Source organism: Mauremys mutica, chromosome 2 (assembly GCF_020497125.1).
Source record: "Mauremys mutica isolate MM-2020 ecotype Southern chromosome 2, ASM2049712v1, whole genome shotgun sequence".
NCBI classification, from domain to species: Eukaryota; Metazoa; Chordata; order Testudines; family Geoemydidae; genus Mauremys; species Mauremys mutica.
In genome coordinates this window covers 24,193,257-24,220,889 of record NC_059073.1, presented here as the reverse complement: position 1 = coordinate 24,220,889, position 27,633 = coordinate 24,193,257, and the positions used below count along the sequence as shown (strand labels likewise).

The 27,633-nt window shown below is 41.1% G+C and overlaps 2 protein-coding genes across 4 annotated transcripts in view; one reads left to right on the top strand and one right to left on the bottom strand.

The window, feature by feature from the left end:
* The first annotated feature begins 445 nt into the window (after window positions 1-445).
* On the top strand, window positions 446-10,153 carry RNF139 (ring finger protein 139). The gene is made up of 2 exons (XM_045003071.1): window positions 446-773; window positions 7,839-10,153. Exons 1-2 carry the CDS (start codon window positions 593-595, stop codon window positions 9,644-9,646), a joined length of 1,989 nt encoding a protein of 662 aa, XP_044859006.1. The 5' UTR covers window positions 446-592; the 3' UTR covers window positions 9,647-10,153.
* Window positions 10,154-11,433: 1,280 nt separating this feature from the next.
* The window catches only part of TATDN1 (TatD DNase domain containing 1), a 29,876-nt gene continuing 13,676 nt past the window's right edge, over window positions 11,434-27,633 (bottom strand). For all 3 annotated transcript variants that reach the window (XM_045003074.1, XM_045003073.1, XM_045003072.1), the window contains exons 7-12: window positions 21,537-21,622; window positions 21,390-21,430; window positions 20,142-20,218; window positions 18,392-18,462; window positions 16,146-16,272; window positions 11,434-11,618 (exon numbers count right to left, since the gene is read on the bottom strand). In XM_045003074.1, the coding sequence (XP_044859009.1) occupies window positions 11,516-11,618; window positions 16,146-16,272; window positions 18,392-18,462; window positions 20,142-20,218; window positions 21,390-21,430; window positions 21,537-21,622 (505 nt within the window). In that variant the 3' untranslated portion in view covers window positions 11,434-11,515. The remainder of the gene's footprint in view (window positions 11,619-16,145; window positions 16,273-18,391; window positions 18,463-20,141; window positions 20,219-21,389; window positions 21,431-21,536; window positions 21,623-27,633) is intronic.

The following is a 27,633-nucleotide window of genomic DNA, read 5'->3' as shown; positions in this document are numbered from 1 at the left end:
GGCGGCAGTGGGGGGTGAGGAGGGCTATAGGGCAGCAGTGCAGAGTGAAGGGGGGGGGGCCGCAGTGGGGTGGGAGGAGGGCTATAGGGCAGCAGTGCAGAGTGAAGGGGGTGGGGGCGGCAGTGGGAGGTGAGGAGGGCTATAGGGCAGCAGTGCAGTGTCTGAGGGGGAGCTATAGAGGCAGTGCAGTGTGAGGTGTGGGGGCAGCAATGGGGGGGCTATGGGGTGGCAGTGTTGTGTGAAAGGGATGGGGGCAGCAGTGCAGAGTGAGGGCCGGGTTCATGTTACGGCAGGAAGAGGGGCAGCCGTGCGGCGGCCGGGGGCAGCGGGGCTCCTGGCGGGAACACTCCCGGACCCACCGGCAGCAGCAGCCCGCCCGGTGTGGAAGCCGGGGGCGGGGCCGCGCATTGTGACGGCGCCGTGTCCCCGCCTCCCCCTAGGGTGGTGCGGGCGGCCGCAGGCCGAGGCCCGAGCGCGAAAGGAACATGGAGGCGGCCGCACTGCGGGGGGCCTGGCCCGTCCGGGAGGCGGGAGCCGGACTATAGCGAGGTCCCTGGGCCAGAGACCGGTACGAGGCGGCGGGTCCCGGGGGATGGCGGCCCCTGGCCCCCCGCAGCTGCCGGGGCTGCGGCTGGGCCCGCGGCTCCGAACCGGGCTGGAAGTTGCGCTGCGGGTGCCCAGCCTCTTCCTCATCGACGCCATCTTCAACTCGTACCCCCTGCCGGGGGGCTCCCTGTCCGCCGGGCTCCTGGGCGTGCTGCTGCGGCTGCTGGGTGAGAGACCCCTCCCCCCCCGTGCGCCGGGCTCCTGGGGGTGCTGCTGGGGGAGAGACCCCCCACCCTCGCCGGGCTCCTGGGGGTGCTGCTGGGGGAGAGACCCCCCTCCCCCCCGTGCGCCGGGCTCCTGGGGGTGCTGCTGGGGGAGAGACCCCCCACCCTCCCCGTGCGCCGGGCTCCTGGGGGTGCTGCTGGGGGAGAGACCCCCCACCCTCCCCGTGCGCCGGGCTCCTGGGGGTGCTGCTGGGGGAGAGACCCCCCACCCTCCCCGTGCGCCGGGCTCCTGGGGGTGCTGCTGGGGGAGAGACCCCCCACCCTCCCCGTGCGCCGGGCTCCTGGGGGTGCTGCTGGGGGAGAGACCCCCCACCCTCCCCGTGCGCCGGGCTCCTGGGGGTGCTGCTGGGGGAGAGACCCCCCACCCTCCCCGTGCGCCGGGCTCCTGGGGGTGCTGCTGGGGGAGAGACCCCCCCACCCTCGCCGGGCTCCTGGGGGTGCTGCTGGGGGAGATCTCTTCCTCTCTACATCTTCTTTCCTATCCCACCCCGGCTCCTGGAGGCATTGCCGCGGCGGGCTGGGTATCCCCTGGGCCCCGAGATACCTGCATTTCTCATTCCCTTCCCAGTTATCCGCCACCCTCCTTGCTGGAGGCTGCCTTCCTCCCCACTCCCAGGTCAGCCCAATTACCCTCCTGCCCCTGTCTCCTTGTGGCTGCTGCTCTCCCCATAACTCTTCTCGGTGTCTCATGCCCCTTCCCTGCTGCCTTCTGTCTCCTCCTAACCCCTCTATATCTAGGGCCCCTTCCCCTGAGCGCCTCCTGCCTCCCCATTTCTTCTTTCTATCTCACTACCTGCTGATCTTGAGTTCTCCAGTCTCTAGTTTCTGTTCTGTTTCTCTACCGCTCCTTTTTACCTGCACTGAGCAGAGATGTCTGCACTTCCCTCCTCTCCTGCTGCTGGTCTCACTTCATTGAGCTCATAGTGCTTCACTCTGTTTTTTTATTCTCCACTCACCCTTTTCTTCCTTCTGCTTCAGCATCTCTCCTCCTAACAGCAGCAGGTTGAGAGCTCATCCCTTCTGCTACATATTTCCTAACTGAATTAAACTGAAGGGCTCTCTTCTCCTCTTTCCTCATTCTCTGGCTTTCTGCGCGTGGCTCCTAACCTGCCCTCAAATGAGATATTTTTGCCCCTCAGTAACAATTTGAGAACTCTAGAAAATTTTAAAATTCCATGTAAGTGTTAGGAATTATGATTGTAACTTTATCTGGCTAACAAGGCCTGCTAGTGATGCTGAAGATAATACCTTCAGTGTCTCTAAAATAGATTACACAATGGGAATGGGTCTTCTGCCATGTGACCATTTTGCATTACTATCTATTTCTCTTTCGAGTTTTTCTTTTTCTCCACATTTGACATTGTGTAATGTTCTGTGTAGTCTGGAGATTTTCCACAGTCCTTTGCTTGGTGTCCTTACACCTATACACCTAAAAAAAACAAGAGTCAGAAGTGTGATATGCTTTGTTGAAACATACTGCAAAGTCTTTGAGTGTAATAGAATCATAGAAGTGTGGGACTGGAAGGGACCTCAAGAGGTCATCTAGTGCAGTCCCCTGCACTCAAAGCAGGACTACATAACTAGACCATTCCTGACAGGTGTTCCTAACCTGCTCTTAAAAACCTTCAATGACATTGATTCCACAGCTTCCCTAGGAAATTTGTTGCAGGGCTTAACCACCCTGACAGGAAATTTTTCCTAATGTCAAACCTAAACCTCCCTTGCTGCAATTTAAGCCCATTACTTCTTTTCTTATCTTCAAAAGTTAACTAGAACAATTTTTCACCCTCATCCTTGTAACAACCTTTTATGTACTTGAAAACTGTTATCATGTCTCCCCTCAGTCTTCTCTTCTTCAGACTAAACAGTTTTTTCAATCTTATAGCTTATAAAGTGCATGAAAAAGAATCCCCAGATGGGAGGGTTACCCTCATAAGAGTGAAACTTGATAGGAGTCATGGTTGATATTGGGTAATTTTTCATTGTTTTCCTGGGTGTGACGGTTAGGCACTATAATATATTTATATTACAGTAGTGTCCCTGTGTCCCGTAAACAGGACTAGGGTACTATTGTAGTAAGCATGGTACAAATGCAGTTCCCACCTGTATAGAGTTTGCGATCCCAAAAGACAGGCGAGAGGCAGAAGGTGGGGAAAGGGAACACAAAATACAGTGAGAAGGAGAATGAGGTTGAGTAGCTGAGGAATTGTGGTGTTAAAGGGGTGGAAGAGAGATAAAAGTCAACCAACAGCAATACAGCAGATAAAAGGGGAGAGTGTAAATTTTAGTGATAAAATAGAAATTTTTTTACAACTACAAATCTTTTCAGAGTTGAGTAAATGATGCTGTCCAGAGGCTGCAAAGGCCTCTCCTGGCTGCTGCTGCTCATGTGAAGAATTGGGTAGGCTACGTGGCTCAGTGCCTAGGTGGGTTCTTTGGATTGTAGTATGCAGGCTAGAAAGCCTTCACTTGCCCACTGTACACCACCACTTGCCCACCAGTTGCAGCTGGTGTTGGTGGTTTTGGAGAAGGAGCCCTTCTTGTTCCTGCTTTTCTGTATGTCGGGAGAAAGGGAGGGGGATAAATGGTCCCTGTGCTTTAGAAAGATCTCTCTTATTCTTGCGGGACTGGAAGGCCCTGACTTACTCCCTCTGTTCCCTGAGCTGGTGTGGGTACTACCTCAAACTGATAAATTAATTTGTTTTTTAAAGTGATACTTCTAAATGTCTCATTGAAACACCTTTCAAAGTCCTGCATCATATGAGGCAGATGCTTTAGAAAGTGCTTTGAAATTAATCCCACATAAATGAGACGTGGTGTGTTTGTTATTGGATGATCTCTGTTAAGTGTGTAATGATATGATTAAGGCAGTCTTCAGAATGGTGTGTGTATGATAGATTTTTGGAGAAGGAGAGGGTAATCATTTTTTTTTCTCTCCATGGAAAGTTTTGGAAGTTTCATTGCTTGAGGCACTTAAAAATTAAACTGGTTGCAGCACTTGATATACTGTAGGAACAATCCTGCATTGATATAAACACATTTCCTACCCAAAAGTGATGTTGACCATTTTTAATTGGAGAACCTCCTTAAGATATTGATATCTTTCATATTGATCATTAATGAAGTGACTGTTTCTCCCTATATTTTTTCTCTTCCCTACCCCCAAATAAGAAAAAATAGCTGTTACAGTCTACATTCGCAATCAGAAACAGCTTTATTAAAACATACTTGAGACAGTATTTTGTCAACTAGCTATATTCTGAATACTTGAAGACTGTTCATTTTGCAGCTGACAGATGTGTTACTGAGATCAACATAAACAGAAATATTATTTGACTCTGAAATACCATAGATTATGCCATATTGAAATAATGGAAGAATTTTGTTGGTAAAACTCCAACATGTAGGCAGTGATTGTCTGGACTGATTCTACTTTTAACTAGTTGACTTTTTAAAAAATAGCTAAGTTAGGGTATTTATCCTATGGATCGGAGGAAAGGTTGTCTCTCAATGAAATTTCATTGATACTTTTTGAGAGTGCTGTTGAATAGTTTTGAAACACTATTTCAGATAGTATACCTTGTTTTGAGAAGAATGAATGGAATACTGTACAACAGGGGTAGGCAACCTATGGCATGGGTGCCGAAGGCGGCACGCGAGCTGATTTTCAGTGGTACTCACACTGCCCAGGTCCTGGCCACCAGTCTGGGAGGCTCTGCATTTTAATTTAATTTTAAATGAAGCTTCTTAAACATTTAAAAACCCTTATTTACTTTACATACAACAATAGTTTAGTTATATATTATAGACTTGTAGAAAGAGACCTTCTAAAAACATTAAAATGTATTACTGGCATGCAAAACCTTAAATTAGAGTGAATAAATGAAGACTCGGCATACCACTTCTGAAAGGTTGCCGACCCCTGCTGTACAATTATGGTACATTATGGAATCCTGTTGCTTCCATTTAAATTTTTGTATTCAGTTCTGCCCTGATTTACTTCCTATGTAAGTAACCACATTGGCTTCAACTGGGATTAGGTGAATAGGAAGTCAGGGCAGAATGGAGTCCTAAAACAATTTGCAATCTTTTTCTAACCTTTCTGCTTAACCTCTCACTTTATGTCTCTAGTTACACACTCTCCTTTCACCATCTCCTTTGGCTCCCAGTTTTCTTTAAGCATTAAAATCACTTCTGGGGTCATGTGTGTCTAATGCATTTAATTGTCACTTCAGAAAGCAATATCTCCTCTTTGGGGTGTGCTGATTTGACAGGTTCACTGGTGATGTTGCTTTCTAAGTGCAGATTGAGCTTGAGGTGGATAGAGTTGGGGGTGGAAAGACAGTTCAGTGGCTGATTAAAGAGTTAGAAAATAAATAGTATGTGGAGAAGTAATAGTTCCTTCTAATATAGCTCTTATATTACTGAAGTTTGAATACTCTGTTGAATTCTGGGTACCACATTACCAGAAAGATATTGACAAATTGCAGGGAGTGCAGTTGAGAATAGAAACAAGGGAATTAGAGGTATTGATTACAATATAAGGGAAGATACAAATGACACTATTAGTAATGTCATCCTAATGTTGAGATAATTGTTTGTTTTTTACTATTTGTAAGTCTTTGTTCTCAGAGGATTTAGAGCATTGTGCAACAATCAATTTAAAATATTATTTTCAGAAAGCAACTGGGTTCTGTCCTTATATAAAACACATGAACCAGATATGATATATTTGGATTTTCCAAATGAAGTTGCTAGCAACTCACAATATTAGTCAAAATTTATCCAAACTGGTTAGGATGTGAAGACTGTCGCATGGATAGAAGGGCCATGAACTAGTGAGTTATCACAGAGACTAGTGAGATATCCCATTGTATATAACATTTTCATTAATGACTTGGAGGTGGTGGTTGAGGTGATAAATGGCACACTAATAAAATTCATAGATAATACTAAAGAAGGAGGCATTGGAAGGACAGAGACTACAAATATGTGTTATAGACATTAGAACCATGGCCCAAGAAAAACACGAGATTAAACATGGAAAAATGCAAGTTTTTAAATCTGGGGCAAAAGAAATCACAAATTCTGTATGAGGGGAAAAGGTGGCAAACAGATATGCTGAGACCTGAAACTGACAGACAACCATTTCAGTATGAGTTTGCACTGTGATATGGCAGGCAAAGACCAATACGATTTTGTGATGCATGTACAAAAGCGTCATGTTACAAAACAAGGAGGTAGTAGTTCCTCTCTGTATGACTTTGTTCAGTTCTGGACACTTTATTACAAGAGAGAGAGAGAAATTAGTGGGAGTTCAAAGAAAATCAATAAAAGTAAATCTGTACACTTATTAAAAAAAAGATTAAATGACATAGGATGAGACATAACAATTCAAAAATATCTGAATAGTATAAACATCAAATTATTTAGGGTAGTACAAGGATGTATATGTAGGAGTTACAAGATGAAATTAATAAACATTTTATCTGAAAACTTCCTGACAATCTACTAAGCTGTGGAACCGAATCCTAAAATTCCCTCCGTAATGCAGGAAAACTAAATCTATCTAAACTGAGAAAACAAACTTTAAAATGTGCTATGGGGAATGGCCTACAGTGACTAGTATCCATTCTATTTCCCAATTAGGTCTAATTTCTGAGATTGTCTCCCGGCTTGTAAGGGCAGTCAGTACGTTTTTGGTTTCTCTAGACCAGTGTTGCTCAGCCAGTGGGTTGTAACCCCCAGCAGGGTCATGAAAGGAAATGGGTTGGGGAGGTGGGGGTGTCACAGTCTAAAACAAAGAAAATCTTGCTGCCCTATTCCCTGCAGACCCTTACCCTTCAAATCAAGTATTCCCTACCAATCTCTCAACACACACAAAAATATGTTTATCATTGTTAATACATTTACTATAAGAGTAAAAACGTTAGATTGCAAAATTTGACTTTGAATAAGTGGTCACCAACCTCAAAAGGTTGAAACATGCTGCCTCAAGCAAATTGGAGCAGATTGTTTTGTCATTTGAGTCAAAATTAGCAATTAGAAATATGTAAAAAAAATTTTAGGTTTTACCCTAGGTTTTCAGCAACTTGCTACAGATCTGGATAGGAATATGATATCCTGTATGAAAATGAATGTGCACAGTTGTATTCTTGGTTTTCTCTTAATATCACACTTCTTATATTACAAAAATAATTGGTTTCCTATTGTCAAACTAAAAAGTTAAATGAATTGGACACTAGATTATTTTAGGAGGTTGTAATAGCTTGACTTTTTAGAACGATGATTGAAGTGAACACCTCAAAACAGCAGCAATTTAAGAATGTCTGAAGGTTTCAAAATATATCCTGATAGCAACACTTTACTTATACTCTCTAAGTTTTAAAAATAATTGGAAAAAAAAAAGTTAGTGGAAGGCTCTGGATTAATTGTCCTAGAGACTAAAGTCCTCTATAGATTCACAGTACTTGAAGAGTTCAGGCATTGGCAATTCAGTGCTTTAGTCAAAAATAAGTTATTTGACTCAATATGGGTGTAGCTGACTGGAAATTTAGTGGTGTGTGATATAGAGAAAGTCAGACTACATGAACTAATGTCCCTTCAGGTCTTCAAATCTATGAATCTCCCTGCATTGTGCCTCAACACTGATCTGGAAGGAGCCCACTCTACCGAGATGGGGAAAGTAGTTAAGTCTTCATATTGAAATTGCAAAAAAAGACAGACAGTTGTGGTGGTGTCTTACTGTTTTTGCTTAATTGGTCTGGGATGCTCACGTTTTGTGTGTATTAAAGGCAAGTTAAGTAGACATGTACCCTGGTGCCTCTTGCACAGAAAAAGCTAAAGTTTAACAGCAGCTCTGTTCACAAATGTTTTTTATAGAAAAGTTTAAAGGTAAATAAAAGCGTTGAAGCTAAAAACTCTGAACTGTGTATCATGAGAGTTAATAGGTAAAATGTGTATGTCTAATTTCTGCTGAAAACTAAATGATTTTGTTCTGTTTTTTAGGGGTCTTTGTATCCAGTGTTGTTCTGGTCTTGCAACAGCGAGCACTTTTCAAGTTTTATATGATCAGCTCGGCATTTCTGCTAGCTGCAACCTCAGTGTTGGTGAATTATTATGCTTCTTTGCACATAAACTTCTACAGTGCCTACTACACAGCAGCTTTTGGAATTCAGTTCCTCCCTCATAAAGGACCTTCACTATGGATGGCACTTTCTATCCTTCAGCTTACCTTTGGGATTGGATATGTTACATTGTTAAACGTGCGGTCCATATACTCCCAACTAATCATACTGGATATACTGATTCCTATAATAGGCTTGATCATTGAATTACCTTTAAATGTCAGACAGATTTTAGTTTTTATTTCAGGCCTAATTCTGACATTATATACCACAATCAATTTAGTTATGAAAATTAAATGGTTCTATTATTCCACACGATACGTTTATCTCCTTTTAAGGCATATGTATCGCATTTATGGATTACAGCTATTGATGGAAGATACGTGGAAAAGGATTCGTTTTCCAGCTGTACTGCGTGTGTTCTGGCTAACGAGACTTACAGCACAAGCAGTTGTGTTAACTTATGTTGTCAAGATGGCAGAAACTAATACAGAAGAGAAGTTCTACTTGATTTCTTGGGAAAATTGTTGGGAACTAGTTTGCAGTCTTATAATAAGTGGGTGTGATTCTACTTTAACTGTCTTAGGCATGAGTGCTGTAATTTCTTCAATTGCCCATTATTTGGGACTGGGTATTTTGGCTTTTATTGGATCAACTGATGAAGATGACAAGAGGCTTGGTTTTGTAGCACCTGTTTTATTTTTTATTTTGGCTCTGCAGACTGGCTTAAGTGGTCTAAAGCCAGAAGAGAGACTAGTTCGCCTAAGTCGAAACATGTGCCTTTTGTTGACTGCAGTCCTGCATTTTATCCATGGAATGACAGACCCTGTACTAATGTCTCTCAGTGCCTCCCATGTGTCGTCATTTCGCAGACACTTCCCTGTACTTCTTGTTTCAGCTTGCCTTTTTATTCTTCCAGTTCTGCTCAGTTATATCCTTTGGCACCACTATGCATTAAACACATGGCTTTTTGCAGTTACAGCATTTTGTGTGGAACTTTGCCTAAAAGTAATTGTTTCTATCACTGTTTATGTACTATTCATGATTGATGGCTACTATAATGTCCTATGGGAAAAGCTTGATGATTATGTCTACTATGTTCGTTCAACAGGCAATATTATTGAGTTTATATTTGGTGTAATCATGTTTGGAAATGGAGCTTATACCATGGTATTTGAATCAGGAAGTAAGATTCGGGCTTGCATGATGTGTCTACATGCTTATTTCAACATCTACTTGCAAGCCAAGAATGGCTGGAAAACTTTTATAAATCGCAGGACAGCTGTTAAGAAAATAAACTCACTTCCTGAAGTAAAAGGAAGTCGGTTATATGAAATAGATGATGTATGTGCAATCTGCTACCATGAGTTTACTGCATCTGCTCGTATTACTCCATGCAATCATTACTTTCATGCACTTTGCCTTCGGAAATGGCTCTATATTCAAGACACTTGTCCAATGTGCCATCAAAAAGTATATATTGAAGAAAAGGAAAATGCCAATATCTCTAACAATGGGTTTGTTGCACCTAATGAAAATCCTGTAGAAGTTGCAGAAGAAGCTGCTGAAGCTGCACATGAAATAAATGAAGATAATGACAGTACTGATAGTGATGATGATGACGATGACTGTGTGGCAGATCACCACAATGAGACTCTTAATGTTGATTCTGACTCCCTGGGTGACTAAAATCACTGAGGTATTTGTTTAAAATGGAGTTCAGCAACAGAATAAAAGTTTCACTTCATCATTGTATACTTAAGCACAACAGTGGTATCTAAGTGTTGTCTGTGAATGGTTGTCATTTACTCTGGTGTGCTACTGTAAATATACCACTAATTATTTCTGGTCTCTTTCATGACTACCTTAAACTTGTGTACATTATTGTACATGGAATAAAATGTTTTCACATGTTTTTAAGACAAAGTTGGACAAACACTTAATTGACATAGTGACACGTAATCCATCTGCTGTGCCAAAGACTGCATACTAATAATTCTAGAACAAGGGTTTTGGGGTGAGAGTTAACCTGTTGGAGAAATGAGACCGTCAGTATGCCTAGAAGACACAATTAGAGATGAAGAGTTTTGAACAGGAACTGGTCTACCTATAAATTTAAAAACATTAGCAGAACATTATAGCTATAAAACTTTTGAGCTATTTCAAAATAAAGTTCAGGTTTGTAGAAAGCTTAAATACTTGTGTGGAATATAAGAATGAAATTGCTATGTTTTCTGGAAAACTCTCAGAACCAAGATATTCTAATATTAATGAAGTTCAGCTGTCCACCATACAAGACAGTGCCATGCAAAATAGGAATTTTGCTTTTTATTTTAATCTGATACAAAGTCAGAGTACTCAAAGATGAATCAGTAAACAAGCTGCTACGGACTACCCTTAAAATTGATCCTAGAATGTTATGAGGGAAGTAGAGCTGCAAAACTGACTGTACAAAAAGCAGACCACATTTGTTGAGGCATTAGGTCAGCAGCCACAGCCTCCTGGGCAGTGATGGGGGGCAAAGCACTGGACCCTACCCCCTTGGGCACCACAAACACCAGAGGTGGCAGGCAGCAGCTCCAGGCTTGCAGCAGTGGGTTCTATTCCCTGGAAATGGTGCTTTGGGCTCCAGGCCTAGGTTCCACCAACATCACTCCTGGCCCCCATTATGGCCTCTTACCCCTGTCATATAGCTGCAGGGTTCCGCTCCTTAGGCTTACCCTGACTGCAGCTGCTTTCCTACCCACCTCCCTATCCAGGGCTTAATTTGTCCTCTAGCTTGCCAGAACTGAGTGAGTCTGTTGTGAAAAGTGATATTTGTACGTTAATACACCTCTACCCTGATATAACACAAATTCGGATATAGGAGCAGCTGTGCTCTACAGTGGATCAAAGCAAGTTCAATATAACAGTTTCACCTATAACACGGTAAGATTTTTTGGCTCCCGAGGACAGCATTATATCGGGGTAGAGGTGTATCACTTTTCACTGTCTTCCAGCTAGCTAACAAGCCTGCTGCTGTGAAAAGTGAAAAACATTCAAATATCACTTTTCACAGAAACAGACTTACAAGCTAGCAAATATTTAAAAAAACAAATCCCAAAACAGTGCAAACCCCCCCCTCCCCCCCAAAGCCAACCACCAAACCATGCAAAGTACTTTGTTTCTATTCTGTTTAGGGCCAGTAAAGAATAGAGACAATTGTATTTTTTTTAATTGTTTTTGAAAAAAAACCCCATCAAATAAATTACAGTGATTTGGACATGTATATGTCTATATTTGTTTTTCCTAAAGTTAATTAAATATTAAGAAAAATGATCAGAGCAGCCACCAGAAAGAGTAGGTAGCCACACTCTGAGGCCACCAAAGATTTGTTGCAAGAACCCTTGCTTTAGATGTTCAGTATTTGAGGTTTACAAAGACAGGTTTAATCTTGTCATACCTCAAAATATAATAGTACTTTTGTTATTGCAGGAGGGTTTTTCTTTTTTAAAGTTTTATAGTAAGGTTAACAGACTTTGCATACTTTTATACAAAATAAAGGTAAGAAACATAGCATTACATATCTGAAAAGAAGACTTTAATAGTATTGTTGTAAAGAGTGTTGGCCAGTTCAAGTGGATCTTCCTCTCTTACTGTCGTCATTATCTCCAGCACCTGACTAAAAAGAAAAAAAAAGTTAATTTTACTCAGTTATGTGTAATGGTAAATATACTAATGTCAGTTTAGTTCACGTGTACACTACTTGTGAGGGGACCAAGATGGTTGGGACTTACTGCTGCAAGTATACTTTAGTTTCATTTGCACACAGTAACTAGCTTCTGCCATTTAAAACATCAACCACTGTGGTAGTCTCCTAATCTTTGATCCTTTGACAACTTTCGCATGGCCTACATAGGTAGTTAAACAACCTTACATTCCAGTGAAAGTGATTCTGCTGTAGGGGTGAAATTTCTGCTATTTTGGATAAAGTGCAGAATAAATCTGTCACCTAGGCCATCAGAAGTTCAAAGGGTGACATTCATTAACCATGTAGTCACTTAAGTACCCTATACTCTTGCTTCCTATCCACATTTTTTATTTCTAATGAACAACTTCTTAGGTGTTTAACACTTCAAGAATATGGTATTCTAACAAATCTGGTTGTTAAAAGGGATGGGGAAGAAGCCACAGGATAAGACTAATTTAATAGTTGCACTTTTAAAAAACTGTTACCCTGAAAGCCTTGACAGGTGGAGCAATGCACTGCCACTTATTTGTATTTAGAAAATACAGGTTTTCAATTAGTAGCTGAGAGACAAGAATGGAATAGTTATTCTTTCCACTACTGTGATATCCCTGGTGGCCCGTAGGACTACCTTCTGACTATTAATGCAATATTGCACTTCTTTAGAGGCAGCTGAATTAGTGGATACACTTCTGCTTAACATCTCAGGAAAAAACTCAGCTAAGTTCTTTAAAGATCTTTATTTCCACTAAAGCTTCAGTTTACAAGAAAATTTTCTGCACAGGTTGTTTGTTGTAGGCACAAGACATTAACAGTAAGTGGAAAGTGATAATTAAGGGACAGAGTCTCAGCTGGTTGTAGATACATTAGCTTCAGTAGAGCTACACCAATTTACCCCAGCTGAGGATTGGCCTCAGGAGGTCTCACTAAGAAATCTTAAGCTGAAGTCCATATTTAGGCCAATAAATAAGTGGCCTGTTTTTCCTAAAGTTCTGTGCACCCAGCAGCTCCCCTTAATTTCAGTAGAAGTGCAGCACTTCTGAAAAACCAGCCACCTATTTAGGTTCCTGAATAGAAAATCTCAACCTGAAGTCCATAAAATCAGACATTTAGCTAGTGTAAATTGGCATAGCTCTACAGAAGCTTATGTAGCTACCCCAACTAACACTAGGTGAGAATCTCTGTAGCTCTGACAATGACAACGGAATTTTCTCCTCATGGAGAACAGACCATCACCAGATGGCCTATGACAAAGGCCTGATGTAGTTTTATTTTTATAGTACTTTCCACCTTACCCTCCTCCTTTAATAGCCACATCTTTTTGTTGTTAAAGATGAAGGGCTTGATCCATAAAGGGGATGTAGGGTCAGCCTTGTAATGTCTACATTTAGGTGCTCTGACACCCAGAGGACACCTTAGCCCCAAGTCAGGCTCCCATGCTCTCTGCACTGTGCATGATGGTTAGGTGCCTAAAAAAGGGATTCACAAAAGGCACCATAGGCTGAGCAGGAAGCTGCCTAAACTAACCAGCAGATAATGCCAAAGGGAGGTTTTGCCTAAGCCTCACCCCCTCAAAGGGAATTAGATGCCTGTTTCCACCACTGTGAATCATTTCCTAATTAGACCCCTAAATCAGCTCAGCCCTTTTTCAAGTAAAACTGTGGAGGAGGGTACTGCCCTTAACCTCAGTAGCCAAGTAGTTAGCGTACTCTGCCAGAATGTGGGGGAAAGAGGTTTGGATGTCCACTTTGCCTGATTAAGAACAGGGACTTGAACACAGGTCTTCTACCTCTCAAGTCAGTACCCAAACCGTTAGGCTAACAGGGTATTCTGAGATGAGCGTCTCAATCTCTCCTGCTGAAGCTGTTTTACTTTGTCACATACTTAATCATCAACCTAGAGAGAACAACACTATAGCCTAGGGGTTAGCATACTATCCTGGGAGACTCAGGTCTCTGCTCCAGTGACAAAGTATTCCACCTCACTTTCAGGCGGTGTTTTTCTAGGGTCCATTCCAGTAGACATGCTCTTAAGTGACCCCTGAGAATGCCTACCAAATTGGAACCTGCAGGCAAGATAGATGAAAGTCTAGTTTGTGAATCCCACTGGGGTTTAGGCATGAAATAGGTGCTGAGCATCAGAACATGGTCAGCTTTGCATGTGCCCACCATCAGGAATTTAGGCAGCAGCAGAGCAAGAGTTGAATGTAGGCATATAAAGTGGTAGTTAGGTACCAAAATCTCTGGTGATCTAACTTAAGATGGCCTCCAGTGTCACTTACCACACTTCATTTTAGCTGAGACTAAAGTCGTTTTTTTAAAGTAACCAACTAAAGATTTTGTTTTGTCCAATTTACATTTGACAGTTGATATTCAGGGTTGAAGTTGGCTGCATGCTATTTGTGATCATTTTAAAAAGGGTGACTGACTTTAGTCACATTTTGACCTAAACATTTTATACCTAATGTTACAAGTCGCTGACTGTCACTGAAATTAGAAAATCCTTCCCCCACCCCCCCAGTAAAATAATTACTAAATAAAATTTTATCCATAGTTAGTTGCACTTCATATCTCATGTACTGCTTGGGGGGCGGGACGGGGAACTCCCATGCATGTTTTCCCCCACTCTCTGTAACAAGGTGTTGACTGCTACCAGCTAAATTGAAACAGAAGCAGCTGACAAGCATGTGTGTAGAGAAGGGGATGAATAGACTCAACATAATTTGAGGTTCATCCAGATAACCTATCTAAAACAGCAGCAGTGAGCAGATCAACTTTACAAGTTGGGGACATATACAAGTTTGTCAAAATATTGTTAGAAATTGTTAAATCAAACTACGTCCCTATAAGGTCTGATAATGTATTGAAAAGTATGGAAAGTACACACGTTATTCAAAGGCTCCTACAAATTGTTACGCACAAAGAGCTTCTGAACACTTTTATAATAGATGACATATCAAAGTAAGATCAATCAACTATCTTGTGGATTACTTGCCAAATTTATTTGGACTCTTTAGTAGCTGTATCCAAAGACCTTTTTTTAGACACTAGCTTTTAAAAACTAACTTTTTTTTTTTTTTGCTCAAAATGACAACATTTCTATGATTAGTAAACTAGTTTCAGATTTTGATTACTACAAATGTATTTACAGTCTTGCTGACGGACACTCTTGCAAACTGTTACTGGGCCAAAAGTGAATTAAAGTCACAACTAGGCGTGGGAGAATTCGATTTTTAGGTAAATGTCAATTTCACCATATACAAACTGATGAAATTTTTTTCCATTGATAATTGAAATTTACAGATAGAGAAAAATGCTGCTTGAGAACTTATTAGAGTTTGATTAAAGGATATTTAGATGTGATATTGACCATTTCTGTTTTTACAATTATACAGCTTTAACTTTTTGACTCTCAACATCCACTGTCATTAAATAATTGCCTCACCTCCCCCATAATTTCCCACAACTGTGAAATGTAAATTGATAAAAACAGGAAAAAAATAATTCTCTGACATTATAAAATAATAAAAATCAAACTCTTTTAAGCCTACTTATAATCAGGGCATTTCACTTAATCTTTTGTGGTGGTGGGTAGAAACGGGAGAAAGCAGATCTAACCCCAAAACCTGGCTGAAACAATAAAGGATCAGCATTTGATAAGATTTGAGTATTTCAGCCACCAATCTCATTTAAATTTTATTAACTAGAATCACTAAATCAAAAGCAGTACATTTACCCTCTTCTGTTTGTTTTTTCTAGACATTTAGATTCTAGAGCAACGGGGTCCATAGGCACCTGAAGAGTTTCCCTCTCCAAACTCCCTTTTCGGGCATTCTTGTTTATCTCCAAACCTCAAACTGGTGTTTTTACTGGCTGTACAGCAGAACAAAACTGATGTGATCTTAATCAGTTTCATTTTGCTACTGATCCTCAGGTTACAGCTACACCAACACTAGCTTCCTCATCAGCTGGAAGTACGCTTAAACCAGTGGTAATTTGTCTCTATGTCCTGCTACACCCTCCCACTTTAAAAGATCACACAGTTGGCTCTTCTGGTGTTGCATGTACTCTAACAGCTACATCTGGAGGAGCAACACAGTGACACTAATTAGAATCTGGGTATTTGGACTCTATTTTGGTAGTGCTAAGGGGAGAATTAACCTTTTGTTACACAAGGGAACTACAAAATAGAGGGAAGGAATACATGGGATATCAAATGAAAAGACATCACTAAGGACTTGATTTTAAGATTTGCTGAGCTTCCTGATTTTGCTGAAATCAATGGAGATGCAAGAACCTCTGAAAAGTTAGTCACAAAACATATATGTATTTTGTAAAACATATCTTAGAGTACACTACCTTGCTCCTGATTCAATAACTGTCATTGGTTTAAGCCTAAATTTTGTATGTACTTGTGTATGTTTCCAAACCTTTGTTTAAAATATAAAAATTACATACTTACATTATATGGCAAGGTTCATTTCTATCCTTCAAGCAGTGCTCTACTTCCCATTTCTTTTTTGTGGGAAATGTTGTTTTTATACACTTTGACCCAGCATGAGTATTTTTCACACCACACCAGGGAGCATCTAGCATGATTCAAACAAGAGTTAAATGTATACAACTGTTTAGTAATTTCATATAATTGTTTGCTCTTCTGTCAATTTATGTCCTCCCCACCTTCCACAGACCAAAGCCCATTTTAGAAATCATTCCTCTTAAGCACAGTTTCTCTCCCAAATGATAAAGGAATGATTATGAGATTAGTTAATTTAACATCCATGATGATGAATAAATAACTTCAAATTACTATTCCATTATATTAAATTCTGTAAGATTTTTACATATTATAAAATTAGCCACTTTATTCAGCAATAATGCAGTACAATAAAAGAAGCCAGGAGAGAAATGCTATCATGACAAGGGCTGCTAGCCAGTGAACCACTGTGTAACCCACAGAAAGTTTATATACACCAGTGATCCTCAGACTGAGGCTCGTGAGTCGCAAGTGGCTTTTTAATGCATCTCCTGCGGCTCTTTTCAGCACATATTAAAACACTGATTTAATTATTAACTAATCAGGATGATTTTACTATATTAACCAATTGTAGTTGATAAAACAATAATACTTGGTCAGTCATTTTGCTGTGAGAATAATATATATGAACTAATATTTCCTGGTCATACTGTTTAAATATGAATATATAGTACTATAGTAAATAAAATAATGAATTCACACTACTATGGCTCTTTTGGGTAATGTTGATTGCCAGTTTGGCTCCTGAATCACTGAAGTCTGATATCAGGGGGTAGCCGTGTTAGTCTGTATTCACAAAAACAACAAGGAGTCCAGTGGCACCTTAAAGAATCTGAAGCATCTGAAGAAGTGAGGTTTTTTACCCACGAACGCTTATGCCCAAATAAATCTGTTAGTCTTTAAGGTGCCACCGGACTCCTTGTTTTTACTGAAGTCTGAGTATCACTGATATACACCCTGATGTGCCTCTGTTTAAGACACAAATGAAATGCAGGGATTTAACCAGAGTTTTTAAAAACAGCCTTTTTCAGATATTCCAAATTACATAACTGTTGACTAAATCTCCTAATCTATTTTTAACTGTCCTACTACTGATGTCTGAAATAAATGTGAGTAGAACCGATATCCACTAATGGATCAGTTCAGTCATAACTAATTATTCCAGGAGGTATTTTCAGGCCCTCTTTCATATTGTTTTGCTTCATGAATTGGAATTTCCTGCTATGCACCCAGGTGCCATTACTGCTGATAAGGGAGTGGCCTTTATCATGTTCTTTACCATAATGTTTGGCATATCTACACTCTGCTTAGTGTCTCCCCTTTTATTCATTCATGCCCTCAGTCTCTGTCAAGGTCATCTATGTTCTTTTCTAGCAGAAGAGGGCTGAATATAATTACTGCTGGAGCCTGTGAACTCTGCTCACTGAGTCTGGCAGAGGGTTTTTTACGGTATGTCTACACTGCAGTGTAAGCCCAGGGTTAACAGAACTCAATTTAGCAGACACTGGGTTTATTATAACCTAGGCTTGAGCATCTACACTCATTTGTAATCCCATGTTAGGAATTGTTGAACCCTGGATCCCAACCTGGGGCTCCAGCATCTACACTGGATTATGTGGGGCTGAATCCAACCACCCATATCCCAGATTTCTTAACACCCTCCCAAAATGTGGCCGCTCTCGCCCTTTGATTATGGTGCAGTGTGGAAAAACTTGACTGTCCCTCAAATGTGACTGTCTAGAGGACAAAAAGTTGGCCTGTGGGATTGTGGAATACTTTTGGCAGTCTCCCAGACCACAAGTCCAGTGGGGCTATGTCTATGCTGCAGAGCAACAGGGTTTGAACTGTGGGTCCTGGCTTAACTCAGGCTCAGGCCCTCCACCCCTTTGGGGTCCTGGGTCTGAGACGTGGGTTAGAGAGATCTGTGTGTTAGAAGGAAGGCGGGGCTAGGCTTGAGCCTGAATTCGAACCCTGGGCTTACACTGCAGTGTAGACATACCCATAGAGAACAAGGTAATCCTCTCCCTATTCCTGACCCGTTACTGTGACGGTAAGTTTGTGTCTGTAGACTGCCCTTTATATTCATTGCCATACAAGCATAACTCCACTTCTAATAAAGTTTTCAAAACATTAAAAAAAATTCAGTATGGTCCATCAGAACAACAACTTACCAGTTTCTATCATTAATCTTTCACCAGGAATTGACTTCAGTGTTTCTAAGTTGGCTTCTGTTTTCAGTGAGCTAGAAATCATAAAAATAGGGAGTGAATTTGGACTTAAGTTGATGTTTTGTTAAAGGACTGTGGCTTTGTGTTCAAACCACATTTAAGCCGTGTGTGACTGGAATCATCTTCTCAGAGCCCTATGAAGCTCATAACTTTTAGAAACTAATTACAGTGTTGTCTGGCTGCTATTTAAATTACCTTGCTTACAAAATGGTTTCTTAGCAAAAGTGGTTTCTTAAAGAGTTAATTTCTAAATAATGCTTAAGTATTTACTTCAACTTATATTAAAATAAGTTCCCAGCTGTGATTCCAAGCCACGGCTAAAAATGACAACCTTGGGAGGTGGCCCAGGAAAGAGATCTTGGAGTCGTCATGGATAGTTCTCTGAAGACGTCCAAGCAGTGTGCAGCGGCAGTCAAAAAAGCAAACAGGATGTTAGGAATCATTAAAAAAGGGATAGAGAATAAGACGGAGAATATCTTATTGCCCTTATATAAATCCATGGTACGCCCACATCTTGAATACTGTGTACAGATGTGGTCTTCTCATCTCAAAAAAGATATACTGGCATTAGAAAAAGTTCATAAAAGGAGAACTAAAATGATATGAGGTTTGGAACAGGTCCCATATGAGGAGAGATTAAAGAGTTTTCATCTTGGAAAAGAAGAGACTAGGGGGGATATGATAGAGGTATATAAAATCATGAGTGGTGTGGAGAAAGTAAATAAGGAAGTGTTATTTACTCCTTCTCCTAACACAAGAACTAGGGACCACCAAATGAAATTAATGGGCAGCAGGTTAAAACAAATAAAAGGAAGTTCTTCACACAGCGCACAGTCAACCTGTGGAACTCCTTGCCTGAGGAGGTTGTGAAGGCTAGGACTATAACAGGGTTTAAAAGAGAACTAGATAAATTCATGGAGGTTAAGTCCATTAATGGCTATTAGCCAGGATGGGTAAGGAATGGTGTCCCTAGCCTCTGTTTGTCAGAGGGTGGAGATGGATGGCAGGAGAGAGATCACTCGATCATTACCTGTTCACTCCCTCTGGGGCACCTGGCATTGGCCACTGTCAGTAGACAGGATACTGGGCTGGATGGACCTTTGGTCTGACCCAGTAAGGCCGTTCTTATGTTAGTCCTAGTTCATTCCACAAATTAGTTTCTACAGCCACACTGACCTGGTAAAACCTGTGGAAGCTTCTGCTGGGTCTCTATGTTCACCTGGATAATTTAAAGGCTCCTGCCAAAGGGTGTAGCAGTCTGAGCTCATGTAAATCAAACAGTTACATCTCAGTATAATTAATAGTGTTATTTCAGCCCAGTCCATTGGTAGATCAGGCTGGTCACATTAATTCTTGGTTACTTTTGGACTAGACAATATAGTTTACTTTTTTATAGTCTGTCCAAAAATACAGCTGCCTCTACACTCCACCACCTCATTTATTTACAAACAAGAATTGGCATGGAGAGTCTCAGAAAGGGCCCAAGACTAGATTATCTCAGTGAGTAAAGGGGAATGTATTTGACCTGTGAATTAAGAACTTTTTGCAGTTAACAGATTAATAAGTGCAAATCTAAATCTGTCTACAAATGATCACTTAGTCTAATGAGCTTTGAAGACTTAACCTCATTTTAAAAAGTAATTTCATTTCAAGTTATGAAACTATTTTAAAATATTTGTTGAAAAGAACTTACCAACCATTTATTCCTATATAGAGATCCAAATCTATTATAGCAGCTGCTTCTTCCTTTGTGCCATCAAATGAATGTACCTAGAAAAGATGTTTTTATTACATGATAAAGTATATAACCTGTAACCCAAAATTAATATTTGTGTAAATATTTATAGTTCTTAATTATAAAGTAAAAACCAGAGGTAATACACAAGATATATTTATATAGAATTCAGTGAATTATAGAGTCAGTAAGGCTCATCCGATAGCAATTTTGCTTTTGGGCAAGAGGGTAACAGGCTGAATTCTGCAACCGAATATTGACAAAAGAATGCAGCCCCTTGACAAGTAGTGTTGGCTTTGAAAGCATTTCAGAAGGATGGCCTGCCCTTCTCTCTTAGCCACAGATGATGATTATATCTTAAAGTAACCTGCAAGAGTTCTTTTAAAAATTGTCCTTTGTTTGCAGTTATATTTTTAACATTAAAATATAAAACCTTAATTTCTGCAGATATATACTGGTTGAAAGTTACATCTGGACATGGTTTTGACAAAGTGTTTTGATATAAAAAAGCGAATGTTTGTGGCTACAGTTCATGCTGGAGCATGCAACAGACAAGAAATTAAAAATGCAGTGGTACAAAGTTAGTTGCACCAGAAAAACTGCAGTTTGTCAATCACAGAAAAGGCATCCTAGACATTAGTGGTAGTAGGACCAACGATGGAGAGGGCTTCATCACTAAAACAGACTCATTTGGAGTGATGTAAGCATGACCCTTATGTTAAAAGTATGACCTATTTTTTTACTCTTGGTGATACGGTATCCTACCAATCAATATCTAAACTGAACCTTGCCCATTTCCATGTACAAAGCCCACCATTTGATATTGGGTTTCAATTTCTAGACAGGATTAGTACTCCTTACAACTAACTGCAACTGTAGATGCTTCAGAATTGGGAAGGGGCCAGTTTAAGCAAAAAGTGCTTAAAGCTGCACTTCTGGCAAGCCAATAAAAACTGCTGATGTCAGCTGCAAAGTCTCTCTCTCTCCTTGACCAATCCTCACACCTTGCAAGAAACTCTTGGAAAAGCAACAATGGGAAGGATAAAAGTAGTGAAAGGGATTGTAAAGCTACTATGGATTTGGAGTGGTTTATATGGTTTAACCGAAAATCTACTGAGATTATATTACAAACAGAAGGATAGTACTCAAAACAATGAAATAAGTGCTAGATTGAATATAATTTATTATAACGTGGTTCATACTTACCACTCCTCCCACACATCTATCTCTATTCCTTCTCATTATCTCTGCCAATTAAAAGAAAGAACAATATAAGCAAAACTAACTGTTTGCTAAAGGGCAAAAGCAAACTATTAAAAACTTTTGTCACATTCAGTCTTGAGCAAAACCCACCTAAAAATTCAGTGTGTGCATTTCTACAATGGAGAAACATTGGCAATTTTGTTTGCTCTGACAGGTCAAATTGCTTTTCAAAGTATCTGTAAGAAAAAAAAAATGTTTTTAAGATAGAAATTCAGTGCAAGATTGAATAAAAATGGTGTAAAGGATGCCATGAGGCAAAATTGGCTTTTTAAAAAAACAACAACAACAAAAAAAAACAACTGTGCATTTTTTTCCACAAGATTTAAGACACTAAAGCGGTGATATTCAGACTGAGGCTCAGGAGCCACAAGAGGCTCTTTAATGGGTCTCCTGTGGCTCTTTGCAGTACGTGATATTAAAACACTGTGATTTAATTATTAATCAAGCTAAGTCAATCACGATGCTTTTACAATGTTATTAGCCAATTGTAGAATACCTGCTCAGTCATTTTGGTGTGATCATTTATATATAAATAAAATACATAAATAGTATAGATCAGAGGTTCTCAAACTGTGGTCTGTGGACCACCAGTGGTCCGCGAGCTCCAATCAGGTGGTCTGTGGATAGTTCCCTCTAAGGTGCATGCCTGGGCGGTCACACATGAGAGAATGAAGGGCCACCCACCTAATTAGTGGAGCCTCAGGTGTGGCTCCACTAATTACGAGCCTGGACCCTGGAGAAGACACACATGTAAGGTGAAGTGGTGGCCTTGGAGAGGCAATAGAGGGTGGGTGAGAAGGGCGGAGGGGGGAGGAATTTGGGACGTGCAGGCCTGTGGCGGCCAGAGAAAGAGGTGACTTCCTCCAGCTCCCGGGCTGCAACTGCTGGGGAGAGATGGCAGCTCTGTGGCTGCTGTGGGACGGGAGAGAACCCCCTTCTTCTCAGCCCCAGCTTGGGGGCTGCCACGGCAGGGGAGAGAGGGCACATCAACACATTCGAAAGTGAAGACTATGGATATTAAAATATGAGTTGTGCGCTTTATTTGTAGAACAAAAAAATGTTTATTATTAAGGTTTTTTTTAATATAACTTTTTTATCCAAAGCGCTTTTCAATAGTTAGCTAATGGTACAAACAACATTTGGAAAGGCCATTAAGTGGTCTTCTGAAACCCTCAGCAATTTTCAAGTGGTCTGTGAAAAAAAGTTTGAGAACCACTGGTATGTATAGTAAATGGAACAATGAATTCGCACTACCGTGGCTCTTTTAGATAATGTTGATGGCTAGTTTGGCTCCTGAACCACTGAAGTCTGGGTATCACTGCACTAATGGTTCCACTGAATGGGAGTTTTTGCCTGTGAAATGGCTAAAGGATAGATCTTTAAAGGGAAGTCTTCCCCTGGGCACCTTACTATATTAAGTGATATATTTTGGAAGTCAGTTAATAACAGGGCCACTCAGAGGATTCAGGGGACCTGGGGCAAAGCAATTTTGGGGGCCCCGTCCATAAAAAAAAGTTGCAATATTATAGAATACTATATTCTTGTGGGGGTCTGTCATAAATAAACAGATCAGGGTTAAGGTCTCTTTTCCCTGGAAAGGGTTAACAAGCTCAGTAACCTGAGAAACACCTGACCAGAGGACCAATCAAGGGACAGGGGAATTTCAAATCTCTGTGGAGGGAAGCCTTTGTCTGTGTTTCCTGTTTTGCTCAGAGAGCTCTTTTTGGATCTAAGAGAGGTAAGTCATGTCTCCAAGTTCTCCTGGAGTAGTTTCTACTATTTAATAGTGAGTATTAATTAGAAAGGCGAATTAGTCTTTTGAGTTGCTTTCTATATTTGCAATTGTGTGTTTGCTAAAGGAAATGCTTTATTCCTGTTTGCTGATATTGCTTTTACTGAGAAAGGAAGGAGAGAGGATTCTCTCCAGAACTTAGCAAGGTTACACCCTATGAGTGTCCAGCTTGGACTCATAGAGATTCTGTATTTTCTACAGAAGAGACCTTAACCCTGATCAGTTTATTTATGACAGGGTCCCTGTGGGGCCCAGGGCAAATTGCCCCACTTGTCCTCCTCCCCCCCCCAGGCAGCCCTGGTTAATAAGAGGTCAGGAATGGCAACATTGGGGGAATGCAAAGGGGTTTATGCTGGGCAGACACTGAATCAGAAGTGTGACCTCCCTCTTTCCCCTCCACATTTTTTTTTTTTTTTTAAGAACTGAATTATCTCCAGGAAGCTTTAAAAATTGAGGAACTTTAGGTTTAAATTTCGCACAGTTGCAGCACTTCTCCCAAAAAAATTAGGAAACAGGAGGGGGTTAAGGTCATCTGGATATCAACAGCACAAAGACCAATCAAATTGTGTATCTGTGGGTTGGAGAAAACAGGGGAGCATTCCCCTGGCCTTTATATCCTCAAACTGCTATAATTAGGTAGCAGGCTGCCAGTTATTTTACTTGTATGGTAGGCTACCAAGAAAGACTTTAAATTTTGGTGTGTCATTTCTCAATGGAAGATTGAGGTACCAACATTAGGATCACTACTATTATTTCTGCCCCACTTCTCCTATCTTAACCCTCTTCAGGTCTTCTGTTATCTATCTCCCCTCCTCCTTCCTTTTTTCTGCATTTGGTTTGCCTAATTCTCTCTTATCTGTCTCCCTCTCCCTGCCTTTTCTACCCCTTGCTATTCTCTTCTTTGATGGATGAAGGGTCAGTAGTAGTCATGTAGGAGCTCTATAAAGACATATGGAAAGGTGGGTGGAGGCAAACCATCTAGGTTGCCAGTTTTCCCAACACACTTACCAAAGCAAACCAATTAGTATTTCCACACCATGTCAATTTCCATTTGTAGCTAGTTCTGTCTCTAGATTGCTACATTGATCATTTCTGGTTGGTTGGCTGCCAAGCTGTCACCAGACTGGCAAATTACAACTGATCAGGAAATGTGAGGGGGCACTTATGCATGTCATATGGTCAAGAATGAATAGCAGACTCACTGTGAGTAAACACTTTGGAGGATAACATTAATTGGACAAGGCAAGAGGACACTGCTGCCTGCCCAACAAAATGATACTTACTGCATTTGTCAAGTTTCTTTATATTGTGTTGCTTAAACTAATAAGCACAGAGTATTCCTATCCTTATACCTAAAAAACCCTTTAAAGGGAAGATCCAGGCCACATGCAGGTATGTATGATGCACAGCACGAGTGTGGACTGGACATATATTAATAAATACATAATATGATAACCATACATACAGAACAAGGGGAAAGAAAAACTTGACAAATGCAAAAAAAGAGTGAGTGGTAGCACCAGAGAACTAGCATCAATCAAGGGACAGTCACACAAAGCCTACTCTTCCCAAGGGAGAGGGGAGAAAAAACAACAATAGCTATTTAAAAAAAAAAAAAAAAGCCAGCTGTCAAACCACCTCAATTATTTAACCACAAAAGCTATAATAGCTAGCAACCAAATATTATTTAACCAAAGAATCCAAATTAATATAACCACAGTATCCAGACAACACACTAAAGGAATTCCATCAACTTGAAAGTTATTCATGTTACATTAATACATATCCCTGAATCTCCAATTTTTATGATTTCTACACCGCAACAGGTGAGAAAGAGGAAGGAGGAAAACTTGATATAAACTGCTCTTGGGGCAGCTTTACCAAAGGACTTTGTCACCTGTCTTGCACAGCCATTCATGATGAGATATCCTCTAATCTTCATAGAAAATTGTCCCCAAGGAAACAAAGTTACACTACAACAGAAATAACGTTTAAGCATGAAATGGAACTTAGAAGCCATACTCAGGTATAACTGGGAAACAGTGTCACTTTTCTTCTCTTACAGGATAACATCTGGCTGACTGCTAGCAATCTTAATAACTAGTATAACAGTTTGACTCCCTCTAAGACGACAACTGGAAAATTGGCTACCCTCACTCCACCCTTTTGTTTTTTTCTTTCCGCGTCCTTATGATGTTTTTAAAATTATTAATTGTAAAACTTTCCCTAACACTATGGCATGCAATTTTAAAACTCTCTTAACAGTAATTTTCCCAGACATATGTGGGACAGCTGGCAGCAAAATGCAAAAATATCTAGGAAAATAATAAAATTAAATTTACAAATCTAAAAGTGGCATGTGTCTTTCCCCATTTTACATTTCTTTGTTGCCTGCTCTCATTCCCCTCCCCTCACCCCCCATCTATCTTTTCTCTGTGGTGATTTCCAGCAAGGATGCTAAGTGGAGCCATCAGGAACTGAACTGACAAAACCAATTTATTTCACACAATCCACTGAACAATCCAATGGTAGAGACTTTCTGCCTCTGCAACTCACAGATGATCTCCCTGTTCTATTTTCACTCTTCTACCCTCCCACTCCAATTTAAGTATGGCTGATTAGAGGTTTTCCTCTAGCCTACTAAAACTATAAGTCAAGCACTTGCATCACTGACCATGCTGATTCAGAGAGCTGTCTGTTAGCTTGTATAGTGGAAAGGAACAATTAGACTCTAAAGATTTATTTCAGTAGCTCTGTTTAGGGAAACAGAAGAATCTTCAAAGTGACATCATCTACTCCTGCTCACTATTCCAGTGTTTCATTTCATAGCAATGGTTGAACAATCTTCACCAGGCTGCGCTTCATTGAATTCAGCACATTTTGGTTGCTACTGGAAACTAATAATAAGAACAAGAAAAAATATGCTGGCCACTTGGCTAATCCTCTTACTACAAGAGGCAAGAGCAGTAGCATGGTAATAATGTAGCTTTTAGCCTATTTACAAGCCACTATACCTTCTGTAGCAAAAGCTACACCTTCATACTGCAGGTGCAAAGTGTAAAAAGTCCTAGGTAACCTCTCCACTTCTGTGAATGACATTAGTCCTCTCCCTGCTCGGACAGCAATGTGCAAGCATCATCCACAAGTCCAAAGGTCATTTTGTTGAAATGTATCATCTGCTGTCAAAAATGTATTTCTCAACTGCTTCCCTAGACAGCCTCACTCATTTCTGCAGGGTTTCCTCCCCAACACCACAACCCAACTCTGGGTGCAGTGCCAGCATGCCTCCATCAGAACAACTCAGCCCCTTCCCTGCTCCTTAATGCATGCTTTGTCCTTTGACAAACCAGCCCGCTCCTCACCAGCTTTCCTAGATTGCCCTGCTCCTAAGGCCTCCCTTGCCAATATTTTGCCCCCTTGTCCGCTGCAGGCTTTATCCTCTCTGACAGTTCCACTCCCTTCTACAAGCCTTCCTTCCCCACAGCTCAGCTTCTATGCCACTGCCTACTGTATGGTGTCAAGTATCAGGCGGTAGTTGTGTTAGTCTGTATCCACAAAAACGACGAGTCCAGTGACACCTTAAAGACTAACAGATTTATTTGGGCATAAGCTTTCCTTGGTAAAAAACCTCACTTCTTCAGATGCATGGAGTAAAACCATGCATGCATCTGAAGAAGTGAGGTTTTTTACCAAGGAAAGCTTATGCCCAAATAAATCTGTTAGTCTTTAAGGTGCCACTGGACTCCTTGTTGTTTTTGCCTATTGTAGGCTTCCCTCCAGACTGGAGCTCCTGACAGTTCTTGAATAGCAAAGTCAGTGAATGCCTCTCCTACCCAGAAACTCACAAATTCTCACTGATTTTACAGCAAGGGAAGTATCGATTTAATGTCAGGTATAAGAGTGGTTTTACAATATTAAGAGTGGAATAGAATCATAGGACTGGAAAGGACATCAAGAGGTCATCTAGTCCAGTCCCCTGCACTCATGGCAGGACTAAGTATTATCTAGACCAGGGCGGGCAAACTTTTTGGATCTGAGGGCCGCGTCAGTTTTCCAAAATTGTATGGAGGGCCGGTTAGGGGAGGCTGCGCCTCTCCAAACAGCCAGGCATGGCCCGTCCCCCACCCCCTATCGACCCCCCCGCCCCGCTTCTCACCCCCTGATGGCCCCTCCAGGACCCCTGCCCCATTTCCCCCCCTGCCCCGTTCCCTGTCCCCTGACCTCCCCTGGACCCCCTGCCCCTGACTTCCCCGCGCCACCTCATCCAACCCCTCCTCTCATTCCTGACTGCCCTCCCAGGACCCCTGCCCCATCCAACCACCCCTTCTCCCTGTCCCCTTACTGCCCCCAAACCCCTGCCTCTGACTCCCTCCCGCTGCCCCATCCAACCCACCT

Bases quoted from the DNA above. Each gene is read 5' to 3' on its own strand.
- RNF139 (XM_045003071.1), top strand. From the start codon at position 593: ATGGCGGCCCCTGGCCCCCCGCAGCTGCCGGGGCTGCGGCTGGGCCCG. The intron at 774-7,838 runs GTGAGAGACCCC...TCTGTTTTTTAG, and splicing joins CGTGCTGCTGCGGCTGCTGG to GGGTCTTTGTATCCAGTGTT.